The following is a 21,951-nucleotide window of genomic DNA, read 5'->3' on the forward strand; positions in this document are numbered from 1 at the left end:
AAAGGAAAGCCGCATTTATCTAATGCATACAAGGCCAGCTGCGAGAAAGAGAAAAAAAGACATTAAGTTTGATGGATGTTAATGAAAAAGCACGAGCTTGTGCGCGGTCATTAATGGTCACGCGTTTGAAAATAACAAAATGACACAAAAATGAAGGATATTTAACCGAAGCTAGAATGATTATTCAAACCAAAAAGGCTGACCGCTGACAAACATGTCCAAATAAAACGAAAAGCCCGTCTGCTGAAAAGCTTTCTCAAACTTTGAATTCAAAATGTCCACTTGCTAAAATGTTTACATCTGACTGCGATATATTACTGTACATGCGCAGGTAAGTCTGCAGCGCATTTATTAGCAGTTTTATATCGTCTGCTAAAATGTGTTTCAAAGCTCATAAAAAGCCAGCGTCTGAATCATTGTTATCCATCCACCCGACTCCCACAAACACACACACACACACACACACACACACACACACACACACAGTCAGTTTATTGAGACTCCCTGCATGCTGTATGAGTATACAGGGAGGAGTATTGCACAGGGAGAAGTAAATGAATGAAGTGTTACACTCATCTTTCCTCACTATCCCTGACTCCTCCTCCCGACTCCTCAGACTGACTCTCTGTGAGCTCCAGGGCCTCCAAACAAAACAGACCCGCAAGAAAGGAGGAACATCTCTCGTGCTCTCCTCACTCCATTCCGAGAGCCTGCTGGAACCTCCCGTTCTTCTTTTCTCCAATTCTGACATGGATTCCGGTTGAGTTCTTTCCACATAAAAAAGAGCACTTTTTGCTGGCCGTGACCCAACTTGACTTTGCGATGACACCTTGAGGTTGGATTTTAGCACTGAAGTGAACTCAAAACTAGCTCTGTTGGACCTTGGATCTCAACTGGGCCCATTTGCTCCGCTCCTGAAAGTCCTCAAAAATGGGTTCTGATGTTCGTGACCTCAACACTCTTCTCCCTCCAGTCCCGCCGCTGCCCAGTGGGAATGGTAACTGTGCTCTTCCAGTGAGCAGCACCCCACAATGGTCTCCGATGTTGGACTTTCACACCGGAGCGCCATACGGCTCGCTGGCCCAGCACTCCTTCATCAAGCAGGAGCCCAGTTGGGGAACAGCCGACCCTCATGAAGACCCTCACTGCGGGTTGAGTGCCTTCACCGTGCACTTCTCCGGACAGTTTACTGGCACAGGGGCCTGCAGGTATGGAGCCTTCGGGGCCCCTACAGCAAGCCAACCTCCACCCAGCCAACCAAGGATGTTCAGCAACAGCCCTTACCTGTCCAACTGCATGGACAGCCAATCCAGCTCCAGGAATCAAGGTGAGGAACTACTTTAATGGCATTCTGGGTTCATTGTTTGGGAGCGTTTGGATGAGATAAGCTAACAAGTATAAACATATAGCAATTTATTATGGCAAATGAGCTTTACGTTTGGATGGTAAACTCTGAACAACACTGGTTGTTTGTTAAGCTCCACGAAGAACCTTTAACATCCATGGAAGCACTCCATTGCACAAAAAAGGTCATTTATAGTGGCAAAAGGTTAAAAAAATTTTATGCACAGTACGAAAAATCATTCTTATATTGAAATGCTCCCTACGAAAACTCCTCATTAGAACCTTTATTTTAAAAACAAAACAAAATTAAGAAAACTAAATAAAATAAACACAATTATAAATATATAGCAATCAAAACATTAAGTTAAATTAAATTCTGAAACAGTATTTCTACTAAAATATACTGCAGGGATCTTCAAAACGTGTCATTTAAGTTTGATAGAAATGTTACTTTTTTTTCCTCTCTTATTCATCAACTGATGCATTATATGTAATTATAGGAAACTACAACTTGAATCCATTTGTGCACATCCAGAATATGTATTTTAATCATTTTGTATAACTTTATATAATATGATAAATATATTATTATGATGAATTACTATCTATTATAGTGTTACAATTTTCTATAATAAATTATTAAATAGTTATTATATTTTTGTCATCATCGTTAAAATGTGTCTGCTTAAGCAGGTAACTTACGATAAAAAGCTTCTTTTATGTTACAATTGAAAAAGTTTTAAATTCAACATTATCTGCTCTTGTTTTTTGATAGGGTTTTGCATTTTGTCGTTCTCAATTTCATAATATACTGAAATCGAACATTACAATTACTCAACTGAGCTAAAACAACTTTTAAAAGTTCGATAAAATGTCAAAGTAGGACAGAAAGAAATCTTCAAAAATTATTTAATTAATTATTAATGCTTGTTTTCCACACTACACTGAAAAAAAATATTTAAAGATGGATCATTGGATTTACTCAATTTATCTAAATTAAGTGGCTGTAAATAATTTATTTGGGCTGAATTTAAACAAACAAATTAAATTGATTTGTATTATAAAGTATGAGTACTGAGAACAACAGATACTATACACTGTAAAAAGTGATTAGTTACTAAAAGCAAGTAAACCAATTGCCTTAAAAACAAATTGACTTTACAAAAATAAAGTAAACCTATTGTAACTTGGATTAAGTTGACTTAATTTTTATAATTATGCTAATTATACTTTCTTTTAAAAAATATTTTACTGTATATCATTTTGCTAGATGGGGAGGGGGGACAAAAATAGTAAAGGTGTATTGGAAAAAAAGTGATTACTTTACTTTTATTTAAAAAAGTGCACAATTGGCATAATTATAAAAATTAAGTCAACTTAACAGTTCCAAGTTCCAATGGGTTTACTTTATTTTTGTAAAGTCAACTTGTTGCTTTTAAGGCAATTGGTTTACTTGCTTTAAGTAACTAATCACTTTTAACACTGTATGCTAAAAAATGACACTTGCTATTTGTTCAAACTACTTATGAAATAAGCTGAAACAACACAATTCTTGAGTGTTTTTGGCTCAACTTAACTGTTTTATGTCCAATCCACCTAAATTAGCAAAAACTAATAAATTAACCTAATCCCTTCATACCAACACAAATCGATAGTGTGGACCCCAGCATTATTTTACAGTGTCGGATCAGGCTTCAGTTTAGGCGTACTGCATGTAACTTCACATAATTAATAACTATTATTACTATAGTAAGTGCATGTAATGTCTTACCAAACACATTTTGAATTAATTATAACAAATTTACACAAATTAATTATTTAAAACCCTCATTTAAATCAGCAGACCTTTGGCAACAAATTGAACTATTTATGAAAATGTATGAAAATGAAATTATTAATTGTATTATAAACTAATTGTAATAAACTAGTAATTTATAATAAAGTTGATCTATATAATTCACTTTAATTTCTCATCAAATTATGATGTAAGCAGCTTCTATAATGCAGAGATGTTTTATTGGACAGTGTTGTGTTTTGTGTGTGCTTGTTTCAACAGTAAATGAGTAAATGTATTATGTGATTAATCCATCACGAGGGCCGTCGCCTCACACATATTTGTCTGCTGTGAGTAATTATGTATCTCAGTGCTGCTGTATTTGTCATAACACTTCCCGGTTATTGTACAGATATGCTCCAAACAGCTCATCATGCTGGCCTTTAATGCATGCGCTCATTACACACTTTGTGGGACGATAAAGCATTTGTGTAAGGCAAAAATGTTTTTTTTTCCCCTCCCTATTCTGGATGACAAATTTGATGACAAATCTAAGATGAACAAACTGCATTTGCCTTCAATGTTTGAACAACTGAAATAATGATAGAAAATGAGGATATGCTGATTGAAAAGAAACCTGCTCAAATTTCAGAAAGTTACATGTGTGTATACAGTACAGAAATACCTGCTTGAAAATTTCTTCATTAATCATAGCACTGGAGACTTTTATAAAACAAAATAATAATAATAAAGTATGGTAAATGTCTATTGATTTAGCTAATTGTAAAATTATATTTAAATAAAGTAATGGTAAAGTATAGAGACTCATATAGAGAAATGTAATATTAATATTTCATAATTTCTCTGTCGCTTGCAAGACCTGCATTTTTAATTCACTATTAGTCACTTTACATATACAGTTGAAATCGGAATTATTAGCCCCCCTAATTTTTTTCTCTAATTTCTGTTTAACAGAGGGAAGATTTTTTACTTATTTTTTATTTATATATATATATATATATTTGACGAGTGTTGGATAAACTTTCTTCACCCATTTATGAATGAAAGCCTTGAAAATGACCAGATATTTAGGAGAACTATATATAACTGTATATATTTCCCATTTGGTATAAAAAGTATGCATAATTGTAATTATTATTGTTTTAAAGAACATGTTTTGCATCGATTTAATGTACAATAAGCAGCCTTTTGTAATGTTTAGCCTTCAAAAACAGTAATAATAATAGTAATAATAATATTACAACTGCAATTTTAGTCCATTTCAAATTTATTGACTTCAAAGGCGAGAAATACTTGATATTCTTATTTGCTACTTTGTATACTATAAAAAAAATCCTGGGTTCCACACAATACCTTTATGTTGTTCCAACACGTATCGATTACATTAACTTAAACATTTGTACAAATTCAAGCGAATTGAATGTAAAACAGTTAAGTTAACCTTAAGAATTATGTTGATATAGCTCATTTTAAATAAGTAGTTTGAACAAGCAGCAAAAATAATATTTTGAGTGTATTAATTATATTATTATTATTATTATTTTATTTAAATTTTTTTTTATTGTGTAAAGAAAAAACCTTCTTTATAACTGTTTTCCTTTTTTTAACATTTAGATATTAGACATCAGAAATCATATCTAATTATTTGCTATCTGGTATAAATTCAAAAACCTGTTTGAAATTAATTATTTATATTCTGACCTATAATAGTTTTAATACAATTTTTCATTTATTGTGTTATCCATGAATGATTTTGCAACATTTAATCCTCAATAATTCATAATAACTATAGTAACAAAATAAAATAATCAGTAATTATAATTCTACCTAATAATAATAATAACAATAATAATAATAATAATATTAATAATTCATTTTATTCATAAATAGCTCATTTCCCCTACAACAAACATGCCAAAAACAATTAATAAAACATTGTCAAACATATTTTCAAACACATGAAAGATGAGAAAGTTATAAATATGAACACATTTTAAATATAAAATAACATGATAGTCATAAGAAAGAGATGTCATAACCCATGTCATAAGACAGTCATAACCTAAAGTCATAAGAATGACTTTGAGAAGATCTTATTTGTTATCTGGTATAAATAAAAATAAAAAAGTACTATACCAGTTGTAAAAGGACATAGTTGAATATATTTTGTATGAGCTTCAACTTATTTATTAAAAAATTGCCATCAACTATAAGCAAAAACGACAATGATATAAAAAAAAATTATCACTCCCCTAAACATCTGAAGCTCTGCCACTTTTTAACGCATTCTGGACATCTTAGACATCTAAAGTTGCAGTCAGTTGTGGGCAGTGCCACTCTTGCCAGTGGACTGGAGAATAAATGGTCATCTTTAATGAGTTTCTCTCTGTCTGAGGTGAAAGTGTTTGGCTGGTAATTAATGAAGAGAGCATGATTTACGATGCTCTGTGTGACCTGAGGTTACAGGCAGCGTTTGTTTTCCTCACAGCGGGTCTGTTTCACCCCCGCCGGCAAACACAGAGATGATCAGCAATATTACTGTTATCTGCAGACCAGAGCTGTGTGTGTGTGTGGATCTGCCTATTAACTGCTGATACACACTGCTTTTATTTCTCCTCTATATACTGTAGTTAAGTTGTTTAAGTTCTGTTGTAGTTTTGAAGTTGAAGTTCGTAGAATAATTAAAACTAAAACTGTAATATCTGGGGCCATTATAGCTAACTAAGCTGTAAAACTGAAATGTTTATTTTTGTATTTATGTTTTTTTTAATGTATTATTATGTATTTTTTATGTATTTTATGTATTTTTTATTTCTTATGTATTTATTTTAACTTGATTTACTAAAATGAAAACTACTAAATACATTAAGTACACTGTTGACATTTTTAAAAATACTAATAAACTGATTGATTAAAAAAAAATCAACTTGTTGAAATTGAAACGAAAAAAAACGAATATATCTCAAATATATTACAAAAATGTTTACAACATTTATATTTAATAAAATATGTAAATCTAAAAATTACAGATTAATAATTTCAAATTTGATATTCCTTTAATTTAATTTCGGACAGAAAACACAAATAAAATTTTAAATAAACTTACATGCATATTTAAAATGTAAAATTAAAAAATATATATTTTTAAACATTTAAATTATTTCTTATGTATTTTTTGTATGTTAATACAAAATATATCAACTTTAATATTATTATTATTATTACATTTATTATTACATTTATTTAAGACTCTTAGTCCATATCTAAAAACATAACATCACAAAATACAAAAAAATAAACAATTTTGTAAAACAATGTACAAATATTTTCATCTATTTACTGTAATTGTCATAGCAACTGAAAATATTTACAATTGACAAAATTAAGCAAAATGTTTTAGATGTAAATATTGTCAATATTATTTATATCTTTGTATAATTGTATGGGATTTATATAATTGTATGTGTATGGGATCTGTAAATTCTATAATTTCTAAAATTAAAAATGTTAAATATGTCTCTTTATATGAAATATTTTTACCTCAAGTATGTTCAGTTGAGAAATATAAATATAGAATAATTTGGCAGTTCAACACTTTCTGAAAACAAATATACAGGATGCATGTTTAAAATATAAAAATATTTATAAAATGTTTATTGTTTCTTATGTATTTTTGTATGTTAATACAAAATATACCAACTTTTTATTGTTATTATTATTCCCTTTATTTCAGACTTAGTCCATATCCAAAAACATAACAAATCACAAAATGCAAAACAATTAAAAAAATTTTTTTAAACAATGTACAAATATTTTCAGCTATTTACTATTTACAGTATTTTTTCATAGCAATTGAAAATATATACAATTTACAAAATTAAGCAACATTTTATATCTTTATATCATTTGAAAAAAAAAAAGATGTTTATGGAATCTTTAAATTCTACAATTTTCAAAAATAAAAATGTTAAATATGTCTCTATATATGAAATATTTTTACCTCAAGTATGTTCAGTTGAGAAATATAAATATAGAATAATTTGGCAGTTCAACATTTTCTGAAAACAAATATACAAGATGCATGTTTAAAATATAGAGATATTTTTAAATATTTAAATTATTACTTATGAATGTTTTCTATTATATTTTCTGAAAATATGTGGCAATTCAATAGTTCCAATAGGATCTTTTTACTTCCAATAGTAAAAATGGTTCCAATTTAATATATAAAAGTCATTATTAATTCATTTTAAAATTGATATTTGCAATTTATCTGATAGATAGATAGATAGATAGATAGATAGATAGATAGATAGATAGATAGATAGATAGATAGATAGATAGATAGATAGATAGATAGATCGATAGATAGATAGATAGATAGATAGATAGATAGATAGATAGATAGATAGATAGATAGATAGATAGATAGATAGATAGATAGACAGACAGACAGACAGATAGATAGATAGATAGATAGATAGATAGATAGATAGATAGATAGATAGATAGATAGATAGATAGATAGATAGATAGATAGATAGATAGATAGATAGACTTTTCTGTTTGTCATAAAAAATAAGCTGAAACAACACAATTCTTAAGGGGCTTTTGTGACAACTTATTGTTTTATGTTTAATCCACTTAAATTTGCAAAAACTAATAAATCAACTTAATTTCGTCATCTTTTCCCAACACTAATTGATTGTGTGGAACCCAACATTTTTACAGCATAGATAGATAGATTTTTCTTAATTGAATAACATGTTTCTGACTTGATTTTTTTATGATCTTTTCCAGGTTACGGCACGGTTGCTTTTGACGGCGCCTCAAACTACGGCCACACGCCTTCACACCACACCCCGCAGTTCCCCAACCACTCCTTCAAACACGAGGACTCAATCACACAGCAGAGCAACATGGGTAAACACAAACACACCACACGCTAAATCACACTTTATTATATTTATTTAAACGCATGCACTGAAAACAGCTCCCAATCTCCAAACATTCGCCCTTGCTCTATGAACTTACGCAGCGATCTCTGTAATGTCATTCAGGGGCCAAATTGCACAAAGCATCACAGTAAATCAGCTCAAACGCTCTCTCTCTCTCTCTCTCTCTCTCTCTCTCTCTCTCTCTCTCTCTCTCTCTCTCTCTCTCTCTTTCTCTCGCTCTCTCTCTCTCTCTCTCTCTCTCTCTCTCTCTCTCTCTCTCTCTCTCTCTCTCTCTCTCTCTCTCTCTCTCTCTCTTCATAATGTTAAACTCAGCAAACAGCTAACTGGATGATTGGGTGTTCGATGTGCCTTTGTAATGTGAGATTCCTCCCAAATACCATGGGACACATTCACAATAAAGAGGCCATATAAATTAAAAAAAGACATAATAAATAAATAAATAAATAAATTAATTAATTAATAAATAAATAAATAAATAATCAATCTTATAAAAAAAAAAAATAATAATAAAAATAAATGTATTATTATTAATTTTATTGGTATTTTATTTAAATGTTTATTTGTATGATATATATATATATATATATATATATATATATATATATATATATATATATATATATATATATATATATATGCATTGATTAGCACATTCGCCTTACAGCAAGAAGGTCGCTGGTTCGAGCCTCGGCTGGGCCAGTTAGCGTTTCTGTGTGGAGTTTGCATGTTCTCCCAGTGTTTGTGTGGGTTTCCTCCGGGTGCTCCAGTTTCCCCCACAAGTCCAAAGACATGCACTATTGCACTAGTTGGCGGTTGTTTCGGCTGTGGCAACCCCAGATTAATAAAGGGACTAAGCTGAAAAGAAAATGAATATAGTTATTTATTTATATAGAATTTAGTTTTTACTACAAACAAATAAATTATTTTTATGTTTCATTTTATTCATTCATTCATTTTCTTGTCGGCTTAGTCTCTTTATTAATCTGGGGTCACCACAGCGGAATGAACCGCCAACTTATCCAGCACATGTTTTACGCAGCACATGCCCTTCCAGCTGCAACCCATCTCTGGGAAACATCCATACATACTCATACACTACGCACAATTTATCTTACCCAATTCACCTGTACCACATGTCTTTGGACTGTGGGGGAAACCGGAGCACCCGGAGGAACCAGCGATCAACTTGCTGTGAGGCGACAGCTCATTTGAATTTAAAGCAACATTCACCAAAACGACACAGGATCAAAGCCAAAGAGTTCAAAGGGTTATAAACATTAATTGTGGGGTATTTTAAGCTGAAACTTTATACACACGCTAGGGACATCAGAGACTTATTTTACATCTTGTAAAAAGGGGCATAATATGTCCACTTTAATTCATATTAAAGTCTGAATGCACCAGAGGTTGCTGCAGACGTTTATTTCAGTAAGATGACATATTTCCAACTGAAACTAAATATTGATTTAGTTTCAGTGGGGTTTTGTTTTTGAGCTCTTCCTCATATCTTTCACTCAAAGCAAGCTAACTGTGCGAGGGGTGTGGCTAAGCATATTTTACCCAAGCTGTCAAACTGATGTCAATAAAGATTGAAGATTTTGATTAAAGATTACTAAAACAAACAGTTTTTTTAGTGGATTAACTTGTACAGATTAGAACACTAAAAATGTGCACTAGCAAAATAAACATTGTAATTTTGTATACATTTTGATTTCATGCAAATTTAAGTTTTATATACATTTGAATATTTATTTTTTTTATTTTAGATTTAAATACAATTTATTATGATATCTTAACACAATATTGTATATTTAATGATCAATTTGTACATTTTGTATACATTTTGGTTGTGCACTTTAAAATGTAAGTTTTATATACATTTAAATATTTTCTTTGTGATATTTGAGATTTAAATACAATTTATTATGATATCTTAATACATTATTATATATTTATTATTCAATTTTGGTATCTTAAAAAAGATATAAGCATAAACATGAATTAAGCTTAATTTTCTTATATATTACCATAAAATTCCTAACTGGACGACTTGGTGTTCGCTGTGCCTCTGCAATGTGAGATTCCTCTGAAACACCATGGGACACATTCACAATAAAGAGGCCGGATGAACCGAAGCAACGATTCCTCAGTTTGCTCTTTGAAACCGCGAGAGCGAAAGGTCTGCGTGTTTTATGGTTTCGAAGAAAGTCAGGCTGGTGTTTTGATAACTGTTAAGTGTACTCGGCTGCGTCTTCATAAGCCTCCCTCGCGCTCATATTGCCTTTGTAAGACGCTCTTCGGCACACATGTTCGATCAGGCGTCTCAAAGTTATGATACGCTGAGCATCCAGCCATGGAGATTCTCCATGAGGGACTCAAGACAAACAGAGAGCACAAATGTTCATTCCTGGTAATTAAACTTCAGAGAATTATTAAAAAGGAAAGTAAATATCAGTGGTGTTGCGCAAGGTGGAATGGATAAGGTTTTTTGTACTGTATTGTACTAATTATTTGACATTTTTCAAAACAACAAAATCAAAACAACTTTCCCAAAGTTATTAACAACTTACCCAAGTTATTAACAACTTTAAAGTGGATTTATTTATATATATATGTATATTTATTTATTTATTATTATAATAATTTTTTTATTAATTAAAGTTTTTGTCATTCTTTTGGGTAATTATTTATTAGTTTTCTTGTTGCTAAAATAGGTCTGCACAGCTTAAATTATTTTTGTTTTAGTTGTAGTTATGGTAATTTTTATTATATGAACTTTTTAAACCATAAGATGACAAAAATAAATATATAAAAAAAAATATTTAACATAATTAATAATATTTTTAAATGACAAAATTTCTAAAACGTTTAATGCCTATATTAATACTTTTATTTATAAAAAACTATAGAAATAAACAAATAAATAAATAATAATAATAGTAACAATAATAATAATAGTTAGAAATAATAAAAGTTATTTTACAAAGGTTTTTATAGTTTTATATTAATTTCAAGTCATTAGTAAAAAAATAAGGGTCACACTTTACAACCAACTTACAAACAATGAACAATACATTTATTACAGTATTTATTCATCTCTTGTGAATGTTAGTTAATGGTAAAAAGTTAACTCAGTACATTAAATAATGTTAACAAGCAAGAATTTGGATTTTAATAATGCATTAGTAAATGTTGAACTGTATAGTTTATAGAGTCCAAGTATTGTTCATTATCACTAACATTAACTAATGAAACCCTATTGTAAAAAGTGACCAAAGACACAAAACTGTTTATTTTTAATAATACAATTATTAATAATTGTTAATATAACATTGGTTATAATATAATATACAGTTGAAGTCAGAATTATTAGCCCCCCTTTGAATTGTTTTCTCCTTTTTAAATATTTCCCAAATGATGTTTAACAAAGGAAATTTTCACAGTATGTCTGATAATATTTTTTTCTTCTGGAGAAAGTCTTGTTTTATTTCGGCTAGAATAAAAGCAGTTTTTAATTTTTTTTAATCCATTTTAAAGTCAAAATTATTAGCAACTTTAAGCAATTTTTTTTTCTGATAGTCTACAGAACAAACTATTGTTATACAATAACTTGCCTATTTACCCTAACCTGCCTAGTTAACCTAATGAACCTAGTTAAGCCTTTAAATGTCACTTTAAGCTGTATAAAAGTGTCTTGAAAAATATCTAGTCAAATATTATTTACTGTCATCATGACAAAGATAAAATAAATCAGTTATTAGAAATGAGTTATTAAAACTATTATGTTTAGAAATATGTTGAAAAAAATCTTCTCTCTGTTAAACAGAAATTGGGCAAAAAATAAACAGGGGCTAATAATTTAGGGAGGCTAATAAATCTGACTTCAACTGTATATTATTATATGTGGCCAATACGAAATTGTTACAAAATCTCAGAATCTCAGTAGCTCATATACAAGATGTGATCTCTAAGTCAGACCTGTTCTGTGTCTTTCAGGTGATCAGCAGTATCCTGTTCCTCCTCCGGTGTACGGTTGTCACACTCCTTCTGACAGCTGCACAGGAAGTCAAGCTCTGCTGCTGAGAAACCCATACAACAGGTAGATCATCAACACCATCATCACTATTATAAACATCATCATCATACAACACACAAATAACATCTCAACTTGATTTTTCCAATATGACCTAAAATAAAAATGAATATTGGTATTTATTGTGGTAATATCTATGAAGTAAAAAACTTTCAAAAAAAAATTACCTTTCAAAAAAAGAAAAAAAAAAAGAATTATTGTGTCCATTATTGTGTCCCGATTCATATAATTAAATAAGTATTCCAAAGTCACACGGATCACAGTAAAAAATGGTGAGTTCCACACAATTTCTTCATCTTGTCTCAAAACAAATTGATTAAGTTTACAAATTTAAGTGGATTGAACATAAAACAATTAAGTTGTCCCCCCAAAAAACGTAAGAATTTTGTTGATTCGGCTCATTTTAAATAATTAGTTTGAACAAGCAGAACTAATTTGTGCATAGTTTTATGTAAAGGGGTTTGAATGATTAATATCTAACCTGATGAAAAATATTATTCATGTTATCCACGTTTACCCTGATTGAAAACAGCATTGCAAACGTTTATCAAGACGTCATTAAAGTTCACGTGAACTGGAACTTGCTGAGACTTTTTTCTCAGTAAGTGTACTTTCAACTGAAATGGAATATTGAGTAGGGTGAGAGCCTTTCTTTTTGCACAAATTCCCTAATAGACTCTCTTCAAAAGACTTCATCATCATCTTAAATCCTTGGAACTTTTTAATATTTAGATTTTTAAAAGAACACGTGTATATTTATGTATTTAAGTATGTATTATATCATCTGTGCATCAAATTACAAAAAATGAATTACCGCTTATGCGAAGCGTTTCTAATGCAGCGTTTATGTTTTTCTCTCTTCTGGCTGCCGTTATCAGTCGCACACAATTTTTGGCCTTTTTCTGAAAGTCTTGATAACACCATAGTGGTTTTTTTTTCAGGTAATAGGATTGTAAAAAATATATTTGATGTATTCTCCCATTCACTGCGCTTTAAGTTTACTCAACTATGATGACTTACACAACCCGGAAATGTGAAAAGGGTCCATATCAAACTAACGGTAAGAGGAGCGTGGTTAACAATATTATGGCTGAAATCATCAAACTGATCACGACTCCAAACGTTAGGGTAGTAGATTTACCGGTACTATGTTAGTACAGCAATACTAGGGCTCCAAAATGCTGGCGGTGCCACTGTAGTTTGAATACGGTAGTCTCATCATTAATGGTTTATCTACAATAGATAATATTGCATGTGAAAAAGTCACTAAAATGCTACCACGTTTGTGCAACAATAGACCATTTTACTTTAATAGCCCGTGGAGCACTTTAAGGTTGCAAAACTGTGTAGAATTCACACCTTTATGGTAGCCTATTGCATGTTTTCTAACACTTCTAACACAGTTCGAGCGCACATCTGAATCGGTTCATTTCTGTTCCTTTTAATATGATTTAGTAGCTATAACAACCGCGACAATCTTTCACAAAGTGAATTTTGAAATACTTTGAATTGTTACCTGATAAAACTGAAATATAGATGAAAAACCCAAAATAGCATCAGGAAACATTGAAAATTATTTGACCACTTCATATAGGCTAATTTTGTTGGAAAAAATACTCTTTTGTAACAAATTTCCTTCTGTATAATTTGTCTCTTTATTTTAATGTATTTTTGTTGGTCAGTTATCTACTAAATAAACAAAAAGAATAAATACATTTTAGGTGAAGCGAGGTGCAAATAATAGTTTTTGATCTTAAGGGAATTATGAATTAACTTCAAGTAGGCTTATTATAACATAAAATATAGTATTTCTAACAACTTACTTTATAATTTGAGTTATGAATTACAGTATCCCAATACTACTTGGTATCGTGTTACTTCAGCTGGTATAGTATTGTAAAAATTAATTAATGGTATTGCAACAACCCTACCAAACGTGGAAGCAAATGATCAGACTTTGATTGATAAATTACCAAAACAAACATTTATATTTTAGTGGATTAACATGCATGGATTATTTGTTCACCTAAATTATAACAATCTTGCGCTAGCAATATAAATAATGTAATATTTTTTCACACAGACTTTGTCTTTGGAATGCACAATTATGCAAACACCTTAGTAGATTTTGTTTGCATGTAGGACCCGTAAACAGACTTGCTGCATCTCTAATACAAAAGAAAAGTGGAGGATGTGATGAGATAATTCTCAGGGCAGGTAACTATGCAATGGAACAATCCATTATGGCATGTGTCCATCGAAGAATTCTTCCAAAAAAGTGAGGATTTCTCCAACTGTCGAAGTAAAAAAAAAAAAAAACGCTGAGTGCGTTACGTAAATATGGTTGGTCAGCGCCTCTCAAGTACTTCCATTAACAATAATAAATATAAAACAATACTCGGCGCTTGAAAAAAAATGGTGGATATGCACCCTTAATAATGAAGTTGTTTGTCTGTTACACACTTAAAAGTACATACTTTTTATTCACGAAAACAGTACCTACTTTTAGGGTGAAGTATAAATAGGTGCATTGGGATGCAGCATTGTCATGACAGAACTTTTATCGGTAAATTCCAAACTATTAGATATCGTCCATCCATAATCTTAAGGTCTTCTTAAGCATGTTCATCACACATTCTCTCTCTCTCTCTCGCTACAAAACATAAAAATCATCATTATCATCCACTAGCACACTAACAACCACTGAAATTAAAATTCTGTGCCAAAAACAAAATCGTAAATTCAGGATGTGCTTAGCCAAAAACCGAAACCAAAAATCTACATATTAAAAAAACTTTATATAATTGATTGTATCAATATTTGAAATCTAATTAATCTGAAATGAGAAACTACAAATCAATAAAAATAATCACACATTGGAACAAGTGGAACAAACCAAATAAGTATCAAACCAAAACATTTTAGAACAAACTGAAATATATTACACTCTATTCAGTTATTTCCAGCATAATCAAACTGAACATAACAACCGTCCAAAATAGTTTTTAGGCTACACAAATGCTTCTACATGTTTTCCCTAGCCCAAAAACAGACTACTCGAAATGCAATAGATATGGAGGAAATGAGATATTCCAGTATGAAAAAAATCCATGCGCTCAATTCATCTAGACAGGCTGCAGACGGTACGACTGATAGTTTGTCAGGACACAGGAAGTTCAACTAAGCAGGCCTGCGCAACAATCAGAAACACGTCAAAATCTGTTGTTGTGGTCGATCCAAAAAGTCACGCTGCCATTGAACACGTAGAGGAAGTTCGGTAACAAGAAAAGGAGGAAAAGGAGGAAAACTGGTTCGTACAGGATGTTTGAGTAAACTTTCTACAGGGATTTCAAAAAGAAAAAAAAATCAAAATATACACCACTGTTTAAATCTAAAAGGTCATTCAAATTCAGTTAATTTCTTAAGCTTAAATAATGCTATTAAAAATGTTTTTGTTAACAAAATATATCAATGTAATAATAATATAGTAATGTTGTGAAATATTGGTTGTAATGTTGTTCAGTAATTCTACAATTCTACTGGTTCATACTGTATTGAAAAACCTGTAAAAGTCTTGGAATTTTGACATGCCATTTTCTAGGAAATTCATGGAAATTTGTTTAACAAATATCAATATTTGACTATTTTTCAATATAAATTGAATTAATTCTACAAAGCATTTAGTTCTGTTGTTTGTTTCTGTAGTTTTCATCATAGTTATTCTGTTATTTTGTGTATAAATTATGCTTAAGGGTAGAGTTAGCTAGTCACAGCCTCTTTACTTCTTTTATGTGATTGGCCAATCAAACGCTCTCAAATAATTGTAGCTGAGTATAGTGTAAACATTATCTAACTAAATTTTATTTTGTATTATATAAATTGCATGGTCCTCCAGGTTGGGGGTTGAGCGTTGGGCTAAGGACCCACCTCGTAAAAAGTTACGAAACACCAACATGGTGTGGCTAAATATCAACCTCAATATAAACGGCCCTGGGAGTAAGTAAGTATTATAAATTACATAGGTTGTCATGTATTTTACTATAGACTGTATTCAAAAAACATGCATTTTTCTTTTTATTTATTATGTATACACAGACATGAAACATTATGAAAAATGTGTACGTGTACCCTGATTATATTTTAAAATGATAGTGACATCATTATTAAAGAGTATTATTATTATTATTATTATTATTATTATTATTATTTTATAAAAATACCATATTTAATCATATATATTTTATTTTTGTTATTTAATCAGTCCCCACACAATAAAGCCACACAATAAATTTATTTCATTAGCAAATATATTCAATAGATAGTTTTACTAACAGAATTTTTGACAGCTAACACCGTCGAACATGACCTGAACACTCAACACTTACAAATAATAAATAAGAATAAGAATAATCTGCAAAAAAAGACCTTAAAACATTTGCAAACTTTCAATTTCTTACTAAAAACTAAAAACTGGAAATCAATTCTTGGTCAAAATGGACCAAATTTCCCAATATGGGGTTAAACCCACCCCTAATCTCTTACAGTTGTTAAAAATCCCAAAACTGATTCCATTTGCTTTGACACACCATTACTAAATCAAAACTGGCTTTTGTCATGCTTAATAAAGGTCAAGCGCCAAAAAAGCAGTGCACCCAATGCCAAAACCACGCTTAAATCCACCATCCGTTTGCACTTCCAGAGCAGCTCTGAATTCCTTCATTCTGATAAGTGCTTCACCGTTTCTTACTGGAATTCCCTTCGCAACTTCATACAAACTTACAGCCCTGAAATCATCTCGCATTCCTCGCATGCTTTCGCCATGTTGTTTTTCCAGCGCAGAGGGAACATAAAGATTCAAAATAACAGAATTTGGGATGATAAGAGGACTCCGACTGCGTTTTCCCTTTGCCTGTAATAAACAGTCTCCTATCGGGGCGGCTGCGAATCCTCAAATCCCGACACTGTGCTGCTTTTCGAATCAAACGCCTGGTACCCACAGCCCTGTATTTACACAGGGCCTCTGGTTTTTAGGTAGCGCGATGTGAATGGAATATAAAAAAAACGAGCAGATTTTTAAAGCAGCATTAAGTTGTTGTTAATCTCAAAGGCAGATGGAGTGTAAACTGTTCACAATCTACAGGCTTCCTGCATCTCTGCTGCATCAAAAGTGAAAAACAAAAATCCAGACGCATGTTTACATGAGCTGCCAGAGCTGATATTATCATCTGTGACCAGACGATTGGATCTTTAACAAGGAAATATTGGTCACACTTTACAATAAGTTTACAGTAGATGAAGATTTGTTTACTAACATGAATAAACAGAGAACAATACATTTATTTATTCATCTTTGTTAACGTTAGCAACTGTTGAACAGTAATTTACCAATTATTGTCACAGTTACTATCTGTAATAAGGTAAATTACTGCAATTTATTCTGTGAATACACAACTTCATACAAATCCTACTCTTTTTACCAGTAAATACTGTTTCCTTTAATTACAGCAAAACACTGGCTATTTTAGAGTTGTTTACCGCATAATCTACAGCAAGGGTTAACAGTGTAGTAATAAATGCTATACAAGTGTTATTCATTCTACTGTAAGTCCATGTTAGATATAATAATATCAACTAACATTAACTAAAGGAACTTTATTAAAATGTGTGGCCAAAATATTACAGGGTAATCTTATAAAAGTGTAAATAACAGATGTGTATAAGTAAATTACTGCTATTTATTCTGTGAACTACACAATTTCATACAAATCCTACTTTTTTTTTTTACAGTAAATACTGTTTCCTTTAATTACAGCAAAACACTGGCTATTTTAGAGTTATTTACCGCATAATCTACAGCAAGTGTCAACAGTGTAGTAATAAATGCTATACAAGTGTTATTCAATCTACTGCAAGTCCATTTTAGATAATAATATCACCTAACATTAACTAAAAGAACTTTATTTAAATGTGTGGCCAAAATATTACAGGGTAATTTTATAAAAGTGTAAATAACAGTTGTGTATAAGTAAATTACTGCAATTTATTTTGTGAACTACACAATTTCATACAAATCCTACTAATTTTTTTACAGTAAAATACTGTTTCCTTTCTACAGCAAGACACTTGCTATTTTAGAGATACTAACAGCATAATCTACAGCAAGGGTTAACAGTGTAGTGTAGTAATAAATGCTGTACAAGTGTTGTTCATTCTACTGTAAGTCCATGTTAGACATAAATATATCAACTAACATTAACTAATGGGACGTTATTGAAAAGTGTGACTAAATCCAGGTTAATCTTATAAAAGTATACAATAACTCTTTTTATTAAGGTCCAACTTGATATGTCGTTACAACCAAAAAGATTAGTAATTCATCTTAAATCAAACAAAAAGTGCTTCAGGAGTAATTAATGTGTCGGTGCTCTTTGGGTAAGCGATTCATAAAGATAAACAGTGAAATTATAAATCCAAGGCAAAAAATTATTTTAAAAGCCTTTATTAACATGGCTATTCCATAAAACTGCATCTTCGCATTTCAGCAAACACTTGTCTTCAAGGTTACCCTGATGAAGGCAAGCGTTTTGCAAAATATGTAGGGGCAGTTTTATGGATTAGCCATGTTAATAAAGAGTGCCTTGGACGTATAATTTCGCTGATTAGTAATTAATTTTTGCATTTTAAGGAGTAATATTATGTTCTTGTGGCTATATGTTTAAAAGAGTGGATATTTTTAATCGCAGGGCTTGGCTCCATCATAAAAAACACTTTTAATTCATTCTTCTGTTTTATTTGAGCTGCAAATCTGTATAAAACTATTTTCACAGCTGATTTAATGATTTGTGGTCTTAGGTTTTATATAGTTATGGTATATTCAATTCACCTTTATTTGTATAGCGCTTATACAATGTAAATTGTGTCAAAGCAGCTTCACATAAAAGGTCATAGTAAATAGGAACAGTGTAGTTCGGTTTGTAGTGTTTAAGTTCAGTTCAGTTTAGCTCAGTTCAGTGTGGTTAATAATCACCACTGAGAGTCCAAACACTGAAGAGCAGTTCCAACGATGCGCAGCTCTATGGATCCCGAACCATGCAAGCCAGTGGCGACAGCGCAGAGGGAAAAAAAACTTCACTAATTGGCGAAAGTGAAGAAAAAAAACCTTGAGAGAAACCAGACTCAGTTGGGCACGATCATTTTAATTTCTCCGCTGGCCAAACATCTTGTGCAGAGTATATTGTAATGAATATTACATATAGTAATGAATCAGCAAATGGCTTCACACAGAAAACAGAAAGTGATTAAAATAATGCAGTTTGTTGTACATCATGAGATTAAAGTTTAGAAAACAGCATTTTAACATTTACAGTTTGCCTTAAACAGTATTTTAGTGTAATTAAACCAACTTTAACTTAAAATACTCATGAAACATGTCAAAAAAATAAATAAACTTGTCATCTACTGTAGTATAATTTGCTTCTTTAGTCAGAATTTTCTCCATTAAAAACCCCTCTCTCGATGCTGAAATACTGTTTCGTTCCATGGGCCGTGAAGCAAGCGCAGTACTAGGTAGTACCAGTTGATACAAAAATACGATGATGAAACACTATGATGTCAGAGTTGCTGTAGATAAATCCAAACTATGTGTTTGGGTGAGCACCTGGCAGGGTAACTGATGGCCCTCTGGACAGGCTTTTAATAACATATGGCAGGTTTTTGGTCAGAGCGATGACCTGATTAACCGATCGCCCCGCTGGTTTGGTTACCCCCTTTTTTTTGTGTGTGCACGCATATGACACATTCATTCCCTGTTACCCCGGATCCTGTGCTATTTTTCAAACACACATTCTTTACATTTGACAGTGGTTGCTGCTTTTTAATATACTGTAAAATACTGTACATGCATGTGTTCTTAAAAAGTGTTTTTGTTGTTTTCAATCCCAGCAGCGATAATTTATATCAAATGGCGTCACAGTTGGAGTGCATGGGGTGGAATCCTGTCAACTCTCTGGCGTCCACTATAAAGAGGTAGGTCAATGTGACCCGCTTCTGTCTTGTAGGAAATTCTTCTGAGATTTAAATAAGCACACATTCGAGCTGGTGGTTATACTGGAACTATAAATTGGGAATCATTTTGAGGGTCTGATAATGCATCTGAATTGGAGTTGGATTATGTGTGCAAACCACAATGCTATGGTGCATTGCCATGGATTTTGGAAAAGTGAATTCTAATTCCTTGCAAACTTCTGAAAACTAGCCAGATCCCAATGAAAAAGGAGAGGGGAAATATGTTTTAGTTACAAGCTGGATATCAGAATAAAACGTCCTTTTTGATGAAGGAACTTGGGAAATATGAGATAAAAACAGTTTAGAATTTAAAGGAAATAAATAAATTGTGAGAAAAGTCAGAATTGTTGGATATAAACTCGAAATAGCAATAAAAGAAGACAGAATTGCAAGAAAAAGATAATAAATTGTAAGAAAATTTAGAATTGAGATGAGGAATTACAAGAAAATTTGTAACATAGGCTCATTCAGAAAATGTAGCTATACAGTTGAAGTCAGAATCGTTAGCCCCCCTGTTTATTTTTCCTCAAAATTTCTGTTTAACGGAGAGAGGATTTTTTTTAAACACATTTCTAAACATAATAGTTTTAATAACTCATTTCTAAAAACTGATGTAATTTATCTTTGTCATGATGACAGCAAATAATATTTGACTAGATATTTTTCAAGACACTTCTATACAGCTTAAATTGACGTTTAAAGGCTTAACTAGGTTAATTAGGTTAACTAGGCAGGTTATTAGGCAAGTTATTGTGTAACGATGGTTTGTTCAGTAGACTATCGAAAAAAATATAGCTTAAAGGGGCCTATAATTTTGACCTTAAAATGTATTTAAAAAATTTAAAACTGCTTTAATTCTAGCCGAAATAAAACTAATAAGACTTTCTCCAGAAGAATAAAATATTATCAGACATACTGTGAATACTGCTCTGTTAAACATCATTTGGGAAATATTAAAAAAAGAAAAAAATTCAAAGGGGGGCTAATAATTCTGACTGCAGCTGTATGTGTTTCTGGAGATTGCGAATTATGTACCCAGAGGAACGTATGGCTGCATTTCGTCTTTAAAACGAATGCTATGGGGTGGTATGATGATGTTCCTTTTCGTGCTTACCATCTGACCACTAACCTCCGTATGGACGGCTTTCCCCGCTGTTACTAATTTGTCCAGTAGCTCGCCATGTACTTGAGACGCAGAGAGTAGTTGATCGCGACAACGGGGTTTGATTCCAACAAAGAACGCTTCCTGAAAACCTGTACGACAAAACAGAAGCCAAAAAAATAAAATAAACCAGTAAATCTCAGGGTGAGAGTGTGGTAACATCTGAAAACGTGGTAAAAAAAACAGGCTTTGAGGTATTTTCTTTTTCTGGATTGCTTTTATAAACACTGTTGGTTGGGTTTAGGGAAAATGGAGGGTGGGCAGGTCAAAGGGTCCTTTTGAAAACACTATATGTTGGGTTTAGGGAAGGAGGAGAGTGGGCCAGTCGATCGGTCAGTCAGTCGGTCGACAGTGGCCTCTGGTGTTTGGAGTTTGAGATCGGAAAAAGCATACACAGTGGCCTCTGGTTAATTTGAGAAAACAAAAACTGAAAAAAAAAAAAAAAAACGTAGCTCCTGGGATGTATTTGGTGCTCTCCAGAAATGTATATCGGGGTACGTTTTCAGAATGAGCCTGGGTTGAAAATAAGTCAGAA

General features: G+C 31.6%; 1 protein-coding gene across 2 annotated transcripts in view; it reads left to right on the plus strand.

Moving 5' to 3' along the window:
• The first annotated feature begins 663 nt into the window (after positions 1–663).
• The window catches only part of wt1a (WT1 transcription factor a), a 35,605-nt gene continuing 14,317 nt past the window's right edge, over positions 664–21,951 (plus strand). For both annotated transcript variants that reach the window (XM_056451798.1, XM_056451799.1), the window contains exons 1-4: positions 664–1,327; positions 7,940–8,062; positions 12,094–12,196; positions 20,132–20,215. In XM_056451798.1, coding sequence (XP_056307773.1) covers positions 931–1,327; positions 7,940–8,062; positions 12,094–12,196; positions 20,132–20,215 — 707 coding nt within the window. In that variant the 5' untranslated portion in view covers positions 664–930. The remainder of the gene's footprint in view (positions 1,328–7,939; positions 8,063–12,093; positions 12,197–20,131; positions 20,216–21,951) is intronic.

Source organism: Danio aesculapii, chromosome 25 (genome assembly GCF_903798145.1).
Source record: "Danio aesculapii chromosome 25, fDanAes4.1, whole genome shotgun sequence".
Classification (NCBI taxonomy): Eukaryota; Metazoa; Chordata; class Actinopteri; order Cypriniformes; family Danionidae; genus Danio; species Danio aesculapii.